At 61.3% G+C, this 10850-nt stretch overlaps 1 protein-coding gene across 1 annotated transcript; it reads right to left on the minus strand.

Moving 5' to 3' along the window:
• Positions 1–3840: 3840 nt before the first annotated feature.
• PTF1A (pancreas associated transcription factor 1a) lies at positions 3841–5326 on the minus strand. The gene is made up of 2 exons (XM_071429928.1): positions 4702–5326; positions 3841–4596 (listed from the first exon to the last, which is right to left on the minus strand). The coding sequence occupies exons 1-2, from the start codon at positions 5324–5326 to the stop codon at positions 4394–4396; spliced, it is 828 nt and encodes a 275-aa protein (XP_071286029.1). The 3' UTR covers positions 3841–4393.
• Positions 5327–10850: the final 5524 nt, after the last annotated feature.

Below are 10850 nucleotides of genomic sequence, written 5' to 3' on the forward strand. Positions count from 1 at the left end.
CACCTGTGGGCTTGGCATTGAAAACCCCGCGGACCTCTTCCTATTCAACCTAATTATTCCCCTAAGGCGCACAATGGTTGAAATGGAGCAGGTTGGAGTCTGTTTATTGGTCGTAAATGTTTTTCTGAAGATCTTCTGAATCTCATTGTTAGCTCGTTGTTTGAGGCTGCCCTCTTTCTTTCAGACGAGAGTAGCCTTGGACTTTTCAATTTTCAATCGTAACATCTGCTTAATCGTACGGATCAAAATATGGAGACACAAAACATATGTAATGGTTGATTTGTTAAATCCTGGTAATGAGTTATTAACAAGGGAAAACAATAGGGCAGGATGGTGAGAGCCTTATGGTAACAGAGTCACTTTATGCAACGCCTGACGTTTCCCTTCTTGATAAATGGAACTAAGGTCTGAGCGCCAGGTGATAGCAAGAAAATCAATGTCTTTAGGGGCCGGCACCGAGACTTTTTTTCTATGTGAAAAATTAGGAGACATAAAATTTAATTGGCTGATCAGGGGAAAGCAGTGGTCTTAAGTTTAATTGCCAGTAGGCTTAGCGAGGGAGACAAAACAAGATTTGGGCCTGTTTGTTTGCTTGCATCCCAGCGCCGAGTCCAAGTGTATCGTTGAAAATGTGTTTTATTATAACACATGTCATGCTTTACAGTTCCCATATTGTGTAAAGACAATAGTTAATGGTACATTAAAGACAAGCAAACCATGCCAACACGTCTTGGACACATTGTAAGGGCCTCTCTCTTTGCTCGCTTTAGGCAGCTGCAGTCCAGGACCCAGAAGCACAAAAAGAACAAGTTTGAAATACCAGGTGCATCCGAGAGAACCACGACAGGGATTGATATGTTATAGCCCAGGACATGAACCTAGCAATAAAGATATCATTGCGATTGTTTGCGGCTTCCACGCCATGTAAAGCCGGAGGCGCCGGAGCAGGCTGCTTTCTGGCAGCGGAGGCTCTGCCTCCCCGGGCTCCCCCGGCGCCCTCCGCCAAACCCGAGCACCTGTTGGCCAGACCCCGGCCCCGTCGTGGGAATCGCCTCCCGCCCACGCTTCCAGGTCTCGGCAGCGCGGTTTGTTGTGGAGTTATTTAGGACCATTCCCACCGGCTGCGGGATGCTTTGGAAAGCGGGAGGTTTACCAGGGGACACTCAACTGGTGTTTGTTCGACCTCGCAGCTGGTACTCGGTGCCAGCGAGAGATGCGTGAATGAAAGAGGGATGAGATCCCGGGCTCGGGAGGCTTCACGCCCCGCGCCTCGCAGGGCGCTCACCCGACTGCCGGCAGATGAGAGGCCCTGGGAACCGCGGCGGGACGGGTTCACAGTGCCCACGGCAGCCCCTGCCTGCGCACGGCTCTGCCCAGGAGTCACGCACGCCTTCCCATCCCTTTGCTGGCTGTGCAGGCGAGCGGTCTGATGCTTCCCTTCCTTTGGGTGGGGGGCTTGTTGTTTTTTGGGTTTTGTTTGTTGCTTTGGTTTTTCGGGTTGGGTTTTTTTTGTTGTTGTTGTTGTCGTTGGGGTTTAGGGTTTTTTGTTTAGTTTGGGGTTTTTTTATGGAGGACTGTCGGTTTCGGTAATTAAGTTGTCTTTACACCTGGGGCATCACGAGTGATGCTGGTTCCGGAAGCAGAGCATCAGCCCGCACACCTAGAATCCGCACCTCCCTGCTGCGAGACCGCGGGAAGCAAACCGCCTGCAAGTGCCTCTAACACTCCCTCCCACCCCAAGCGGGGCTGGGGATTCCCCCCCTTTTGTTCTCTCCGACCCTGCTTTCCAGCTCCCGCGGGGCTGCGGGGAGCGGCGGAGGGAGGCGGGACGGTCCCGGGGCCCGGACGGGCCTCCCCCGCCCCCGGGGCGCCGTCGGGGCAGTGCGGGCGCGTAGGGGTGGCCCCACGGGAGCCGGTGCGGGGTTTTGGGGGACAGCGGGGCCTCTGGGAGCGGGGCAGGGAGGCGGGGAGCCGCTGCCCACGGGGCCTCGGGGGCAGCGCTAGAGGGTGCAGCTCACGGCCGCGGGGAGGAGGGGGCAGGCGGCTGGGAACCGGGGTTGCGTGGCTGTCAGTCACGCCTTCCCCACGCTGGTCCGTACCGCGCCGAGCCGTGTTTCTCACCAGCAAACCCCCCAAAGGTGCCGCAAGAGCTGCGAGCGGCGTTGCGTGAGCCGCCGGGTCCCTCTGGGCCGGGGGACCTGCACAGGCGCGTCCCTCCTGCCCTGTGCGGCGGATTTTGTCGCAGGAGCGCGGCGCTGGGGTGAATGGATGATGAGTCAGTCAAAAGGAGCTGTCAGTCTCTTTGAAGATTGCGTTTAAAGGGACTTGCCAAGTCAAGACGGGAGAGTGACAAGATAGAGACCCTGGTGCTTTACATGCGAAGGCCGGCTCTTCCGCTTCATCTGCACCATACTAAAGGATGTGTTGAAGCATTGAATCACAAAAAAGTGGCACGCCAAAGAAAAGGTGCCACATAACAATGATTGTAGTGTTTTAATTGTGGGGGAATCGCATCACCAAAGCCAATTGAGACGAACGAGGCTATACACAGAAGGAAACGGTACAACACTTCCATAACTTATAATTAAACTGAAGTCCGACTAACATTTGACTTTCTAATGAGTGTAATGAGATTACATGCCTGATGGAAGCATTTGTGAAAAAGCGACTTTCTGTGTTTAATGAGGTCCTAATACAGGACAAGATCGAATTATAGGTCGGCTCTTTTTCTCTCAAAGAGCCCCGTTTAAGTTCAATGACACCGGTACCGCCCGCCTGCCGCCGGACGGGGCGAGGCTTGCGGCCGGTCAGCCCCGCCACTGCCCAGAATCGCACGAAAAGTGAGCAAATAAATAAGTAGTGATCCCCCACCCACCCAGCCCCCGCCCCGGGCCAGCCTCAGCGTGTTTGTGTGTGTAAGTAGCTCCTCTAATTGCTATTGGAATAGATCCATGCCATCCGCGCTAGGGAACTAAATGTGTTTAACTAGGTTAATGCAATTAGCATGCATGCAACATATTGCTCCCACTTTGAGGCAGTTTGGGAAAAAAAAAAAAAAAGGAGAAGGAGAGATGTACAGTATATTATGAGTTATAATTATACCTTGGCTCACCCGGGCGGTTCCCATCCGCCTGGGCACCGCGCGGGGACAGCTCTGCTCCGGCCGCGGGCCTGGCCGGGCATCTGGGACTCTGCCGGGGGCTGAGCCGCGGGTGCCACGGGAAAATCAGCACCTGCGGCGTCGGGCCGAGCCCCCCGTCCCAGCCCGGGGCCGCCCCCCCGCTCCCGCCGGGAGCACTCGCAGCCCCCGGCCCGCCCGGCCCCTGCCGCCCCCACCCCTCGCCCCCGGGCAGGTGCAGCCCAGCCGTCCCTTCCGCAGCCGGGCACGCTGAGCTGGGGCTACCAGAGCGATTCTGCCACCAGTTGCACGATGGCTTTGCCATCCCCCTATCCCCCCTCCCCCGCCCGCAGCGGCAGCCCCAGGGCGAGGGGTGCGGGGGCTGTTTCCAAGGCGCGGCCGGTGGGAGAACCGCGGAAGGCTCGGGGCAGCCGGCAGAGCCCCAGGCCCGCCCGGCCCCCAGCCTCGTCCTTCCCTCCCCGGCAACTTTCAGGAGCAGCTTTGTGCGGCTCTGGACAGCGCGCCCAATCCCACGGCGGCGCGGTCGGGGGTACGAGGCGGGGGACACACACCCTCGCAAGGTTTGTGTTTGGGGGCTCGGGTCTTCCAGCTGGAAACCACAAGCGGTGCTGAGACACTGAAAGGAGGGGACCTTCTAGAGGTAGACAAAGACATCAGTTGGAAGCACTTCAGGAGAGGACGTCAAAAGGGGTGGAGAGAAGGCGAAAGTGTGTCCCCGCCCGTCCCCGTCCCCCCGGCGCTATAAGCGCAGCCCGAGCCAGCGGTGGGGCAGAGTGGGGCCAGCATCTGGGCTGAGGGTGCCATGAGCCTTGGGGCTCAGCCCGCCTGGACACCGGTCCAGGCGTTCATTGCAAGGCTTCCTCGGGATGTGGCGGGACCCTCGGAAGCCGCTTCCCACAAATATACTGCTCCACAACGTACAATTCGGGTTTATTATTAACAAACACAAGGAGAGTCCACGTGCGGCAATAAATTATTTTCACAGGTTCTGACGTATTGCCCCCATTAAAATAAAAAAAAAAAAAAAGGTGCTGGTGGAATAAACCTATTGCATATCTTTAAAAAAATCAAGATAAATTATATAAATTATATATTCAAAACAAACGATTCTACCTCATTATCACTACTCCGTAATAAATAGATAAATAAATTTGATTGCCCTTAGAGTCTGAATCTTAAATTACATTTACAATATAGGTCTCTACATACAGCATGTACAGAGCGGGCGGGGGCGGGGACCACCCGCGCGGCGCCTCACGCCACGTAGTCGAAGGGGGGCTCGTTCTCTATGTCGTTGACGGAGGGTTTGTTGTTCACCTTCCGCGGGTCCTCGGGGGTCCACACTTTGGCTGTCCGGATGATGTTTTGCTCCTTGAGCTGCTTTTCATCAGTCCACGACAACGAGTGACCGGCCAGAGGGGGGAGTCCGTAGTCGGGGTCGCTCGGAGAGGGAGATCCTGGAGGGCAGGAGGGAAAAGGGAGGCAGGGGGTTATTGCCGGGGCCGGCATTCCTGCGGAGCGCGGTGCCGGGCCGCGCCGGGCCGTGCCGGCCCGCCACTTACTTGTGCCGCGGTGGCAGATGATGATTTTCTTGGGCTGGCTGGGGCTCTCGCTGCTGGCGCTGCGCAGCGGCAGGTCGGACTGCACCAGCTCGCTGAGGAAGTTGATGTAGCCGATGGCCAGGCGCAGCGTGTCCACCTTGGAGAGGCGCTTCTCGTAGGGCAGCGTGGGGATGTGCGAGCGCAGCCCCTCGAAGGCGTCGTTGATGGACTGCATCCGCCGCCGCTCCCGCACGTTGGCGGCCTGACGGAGCTGCTGCAGCTCCGCCTCGGAGCGCACCCGCCGCCGCCGCTTGGCCGAGCCCAGCGCCTGGAGCCGCCCCCCGGGGGACAGCAGGGCCGCGCCCGCCGCCCCGCAGCATTCGTAGGCGAAGCCGGGCGAGGCGGGAGACGGCGGGAAGGCGGCGGCCGGCGCCGGGCAGCGGTAGCCGCCCTCGGGGTCGCCGCCGTCGCGGTAGTACTCCTGCAGCTGCCGGCTGAGGAAATCCACGTCCGGCTCCAGCAGCCCGTCCGCGGCCAGCACGTCCCGCGGAGGCGGCTCGGAGAAAAAATCCTCCTCGTCGAAGTAGGGGGGCGAGGAGAAGGAGTCCAGCCCCCCGGGGAAGTGCTCCAGCAGCACGGTCTCCATGCTGCTGCTCCCGGGCCCGGCGCGGACGGGACGGGGCAGGGGGGCAGCCCCGCCGGGACGCGCCCGCAGCCGCTGTCTCCGGCCCGCTGCCCGAGCCGCCCCGGCGGTGGCGGTGGCGGGGCCGCCCCCGCCCTGCCCTGCCCTGCCCTGCCCTGCCCTGCCCGCCGCGGTGTGGCGGGGCCGGGCCTCGCCGCCGCTCTCCGGGAGGGGCCGGAGCCGCTGGCGCCGCGGGCCGGCACGCGAGGGGTCTTATAACGACATCCCCGGGCGCGTGCCGCCGGGCCCCGCCGCCAGCCAATCAGAGCGCGCCGGGGAGGGCGGGGGACCCCGCGCGCGGCCGGGGGGCGGCGCCCAGCACCGGGCGGGAGGGGGCGGGCGGGACCCGACGGAGCCCCCGCCCGGCACAGCCCCGCACAGCCCCGCACAGTCCCGCACTGCCCGGCACCGCCCGGCACAGCCCCGCACTGCCCCGCACCGCCCCGCACCGCCCGGCACAGCCCGGCACAACCCCGCACTGCCCGGCACTGCCCCGCACCTCCCGGCACAGCCCCGCACTGCCCGGCAGTGCCCGGAACCGCCCCGCACAGCCCCGCACGGCCCGGCACAGCTCCGCACCGCCCTGCACCGCCGTGGCCGCAGCTCCCAACGGCGGCCCCGCACGTCGAGCGAGGGGCCCCGGAGCGCCTCGGCACCTCTCCTCAAGCGCCGCTACCGAAACGCGCCTCTGGGCTTTGGCACGGCCTCCCTCTCGGCACCGGGAAGCGTCACCCCTGCACGTCTTACCCCCAGCGCTTCTCCCGCTCCCCCGGGAGTGCCGGTCCCCGCCGCCAGCAGAGCCGCTGTCACAGCGGGCATAGGGGAATCGATGGCGCGGGTTTTTCGTGGCGTTCGAACTGAAGGCAATTCTATCGCAACATCAAAATTCATCACGTCAGCTCTCGGGCCTGGTCGTGCATCGATTTTGACCTCATCGGGCCCCGTTGCGTTCTCCCTTTTCCCACTCCCATTGCTCCTCTCTGGACGAGCTCGCTCGGCAGAGGCTCTGTTAATAATTCCCTAACAGACTCTCACTGATTAAAGCCTTAAAAATTCTCACTAGGGTGAAATGGATTACCCGCCAGATTAGGAGAGGATTATCTCTGTCATTAGCGCTGCAATAGTTTGTCCGGCAGAGTCTGTCGAGGTTTATCGAAAGTGACTTTCCAGCGTGCCACCAGCGCGGGCAGAGATCAAACTCCGCGTGGAAACGTCCCCGGGTCTATCAGCAGAGCAAGACAGGGCCAGCTCCGGGAAGGTAATAAATGACCGGACTTCAAAGCCGCTGACATCGCCGTGATAAGGGCAGGGAAACGCGTGAGTCACGGGAGGGAACAAAGAGCTTTGCAAGAACCGCTTCTTGGAAAGTCCCGCCTGCAGACGGCCCACGCGAAAGGAGCGAGAAGGGAAGGCGGAGACCTGTGCGCGAAGTCAGGAACCGCCCACGCGTGGCCGTGGGACTGCTCCCACCGTGCCCGAAAGGGGAAACTGTGGGAATGTCCCGTTACAGGGGCGATGCCATGCCAGTGCAATTCCCCGTTCACGTCCACCCGCGGGGCGGGACCGGGGACCTCGGAGGGGCCTGGGATGAGTGCGTCCGGACTCCTGTTTCCATTCACGCCCGCCATCCCTCGATCTGTCACCACGCACTCTGTCCAGAGCCAGGCTGCTGGATGCGCATCCCCGCAGCGCTGCGGAGTGCCCCCGACACTGCCTCTGCCCCAGGATGAGCCAGCCCCGCTCCAGGAGAGCCCTCCCGCCCCAGGCAGCTGCCCCAGCTTCCCCTGCCTCGTCAGCCCTTCGCCCCTCACGACTGTTTGCTGCACCGGCTGTCCCAAAAATGCCCGCAAGTCTTAGATGCGGTCTCACGAGCGTCGAGTGCGGGCAATTATCCCTTCCCTGGGTCCCGTGGGCTGTGATGGTGCTCACACCGCTCAGAGCTGCTGCTGGCACTCCGTGCGGCCGGGGCACAAGGCTGGCTTCCCCCAGGCTCGCTGCCCGGTGGCCTGGTGGGGACAGCTCCGAGTGGCACCGAGCACGGCGGCCAGGAGGCCCCTCGGCGTTCCCAGCTGTATCTTGGCAGAGGCATCGCTCACCCTCGGGTCACTCTTCCCGAGCAGCCCTGTTCCGCTGAGCCGACAGGGACCCACCTGGGAGAGCAAACACAGCTTCGACACCGCACCGACAGAGATGTTTTCCCTTCCCCGCCCCGGGGCTCCCCAAGGGGTCGCGCTGCCCCCTGAGAGCATCCCTGTCCCTCCTTTGCCCTCCTCAGCGCTGGCTGGATTAAATGCTTTGCCACTCCATGGTAGATGGGTGTGAGGCGCTGGTGGGAGGCCAGGGACTTGTCGTGGCCAGCCCTTGAGGCTGCTGGGCGGGATGGAGAGGCTGGGTGGTCCGGGAGAGTCCCCGGCCACCCCAGCAGCCCCACGGCCCCCGAGAGCCGCCAGGTTACCCACAGCCGGTGCCGCAGCTGTGCTGCTCTGCCGAGCTGCGGTGCCCGCTCCCCTCCAGCAGCCCGGGCTCCAGGCCTGTGCAGAGCCGGGAACAGGGGCTGAGCTCCTGACCCTTCTTGTCCCGCTGGGACACACCTGAACGGGAGCCTGCTCCTTCCCCACCTTGGCCCCGTGCAACGCAGAGGAATCTCCTTTTTCAAAAGCAAGTGGATTTGAGTGCAGCCAGGGAATGATCGCTACGGGCAGAGCACCATAGACAGAAGCACAAGTATAAATCTAACATATACCTTGCATCCCTCTCAAATCCATGTCACACCTACCGCAAAACACACTGAAAATGAAGAAAGCAAATCCCTAGCAACACCGAGGTGAATTCGGGGGAATTTCCTGGCCACAGAGCTGGCTCTGTTCCCTCCCTCCCAAGGAGTCATCACCCATGGTGGCGAGTCCTTGCTCATGCCACTTTCTGGCTGGAGCCAGACACTTGAAAGCCGATGAGCAAACCATGTCGAGTGGCTCCTGACCCCGCTGCTCCCGCTCGAGACACTCAGAGCCACATCCACCCGCCTTGCAAAGTTTCCCCCAGGTCAGACAGGCTAAGTGCCATCGGATCGTGAAGGGGAGTAACACCCCCAAACAGGCTCTTTTGCCCAAAACCTCTGCCACCAGCCTCCTCCCAGCGCAGCGTTTTGACCACGGTATGTCCCTCTCCTCGAGAGCATGACAAGGCCAGGGTACCCCTCCTTAACGCCGTGGTGGAGCATCCTCCCGAAAGCCTTACTGAAGGTCTTAAGGGGTAAGAAAGAGGAGAAGAGGATCTCTCCTGTTGATCCAAGAGCAACAAATGCCCAGAGGGACTGGGGAGCCCAGTTCATTTAACCATGGCAATCTTTCCCCTTCCCCCAGGGCTGCCGGTGCCTGCTCAGCTCTGGCGCACGGTGTGATGCGAATGCCACACTGGGGAGGTGGCACGACACCACCGAGCCACAAAACTCAGGCAGGTAGCCTGGGAAGTCAGTCTGTGCGGTCTGTCTGTCCCTGAGAGGCAGCTCCGTCAGGACCGACGGCGAAGGGAGCAAGTTGCAAAGGGAAGCGGAGGGATATTTTGAGAAGCCACTGTTTCCAAACTGTTGGGGGCTCGGAAACCGGTCTTGAAACCGGCCAGATCTAGCAGATCATTGGAAAATTTGGGAGCAGTGCCCCAGGGAGGAAAACGATGCAGGGAGACCCCCACGACAGGCGCGGGCAGCGCTCTGCCCGTGCGCTGGGGTGCGCAGGTAATGGAACATCGCTCCCCGGCTCCTGAGCGCTCGATGCGACACCCGGCAGGAGCGATTCCCTCGCTGTGCCGGACTCAGCCCTCATCCCTGCTGCAGTGATGCCTTTAAAGATGAACGATTCCAATTCGTACATTTGCCTTTGGGAGATGAGTACCGTCTCCGAAGGAACCGCCTGAGGTGCGGGAAGGTTCCTCTCGGGTTGCCCAAGATATTACAAAAGGAAATCTGCAAAAACCAGGAACATGTACAAGCGGAACCTGGGCCGCCGCACCGCACTTGGGCACCACCGCCTGTGTCGCAAACTCCCTTCTTTCAATATTTGTCCAGCACGGATGTCTCACCTGGCCCCGTTTTGCTCTCGGGAAGGACACCTCCCTGCACCGCTCTCCAGCAATGAAAACGGATGAACAGCGCTTGACACTTGGTTATTTCAATTCACCGAGGGCAGTAACAAGTGTTAAAGGGGAGGTGGAAGGGGGGTGGACAACGAAAACACCTTTGGACACCTTTGGCGCATCGCCTTTTCTCGGAGTCAGTGACCACACGACAAGTCCAGCTGGCCGCCACCTTCACGGGAACCAGGATTCGCCCAAGGTCCAGAGATAGGGCGGGACATGGGGCCATGCAGGGCTGCCTGAGCAGTCTGGCCCACCAGCACCCACTCCCGACACTCCACGGGACCACGCAAAGCCCCTCGCCGGGGGAATAAGGCGAGGGCACGAATTTTGCATTGAAGCGACCCAGAGCACTCTCGGCACTGACTCTGCTGGGGTGCTCGGCCCTGTGCACTCCCCCGCGCAGTAAATCGAGCCCAGCCCAGGAGAGAGGCCGAGTAGGAATTTATGATAGAATTTGTTTTATTTTTAGGGTTGTGCTTTGTTTTAGGGGGGGTTGGCAGTTGTATCTAGCCGCTGCCCTTTACGGGGCGCTGGGCTGGTTGCAGCGGCAGCTGCAGGGTGTGGTTGGTTGGTAAGCTTGGGGGTTTCCTTTGTGTCTCTGGTGCTTGTTATGGTTTATTTAGGGGGGATGTTGGTAGTATTTGTTAATTCAATGTCGTTGGCGGCGAATCCTTACCCAGAGGCCTGGGCCAGCTCGGGTGTTTCAGGGGCTCCTCTTGTCCAGGGCAAGAGGCGCGCCGGGCCCGCCGCCACCTATCGCTTCCCGCTGATAGAGAGCTTTCCTCTGAGGTCTCTTGGAACCGGAACGGGAAGCGAGGGCAGTTCCTCGCCCCGGAGGGGCTGCAAAGCTCACGGGACATGCTCTGCCCTCAGCGGGACAGGCTGCCAGTCCCGGCTCGCTGACTGTCCCAGCACCTGCCGGGCTGAGCACGTCGGACCGGGCCCGAGGCCCGGGTCCTGGCGGGCTTTGCACTCCCCAAGGCTCTGCCCCGATCCCACGAGCACCTTCGCACGCCCATGTCCGGGCTGTCTTAGCGGCGGGCGCGGCGGGAGCGTCTCCCATCGGGCACCCAGGCAGGAGCACGGCACCGGGAGCTGCTCCTCAGCCCCTCGGCGGGGATGAGCCGCAGGGTGAGGGGCGGCAGCGCCCGGCCTTGTTCCTGTCCGCGCACCCGGAGCCCCCGCGGGTGCTGCGTGAGGGGCAGGAGCTGCCCGGCCCCCGCTGCCTCCGAGCCGCCCGAACCCGCAGGTGCCCCGGCCTCCACTGTCTGCCACGTTTCACCCAACAGCCGAGACACGTAAAATGATGGATAACGGGTGGCGTTAAAGGGGCAGCATTCCGAGGTGAAGGGGA

The sequence above is a fragment of the Agelaius tricolor genome, unplaced genomic scaffold (genome assembly GCF_023055355.1).
Source record: "Agelaius tricolor isolate 1412-34295 unplaced genomic scaffold, bAgeTri1.0.p SCAF_6, whole genome shotgun sequence".
In the NCBI taxonomy this organism is placed as follows: Eukaryota; Metazoa; Chordata; class Aves; order Passeriformes; family Icteridae; genus Agelaius; species Agelaius tricolor.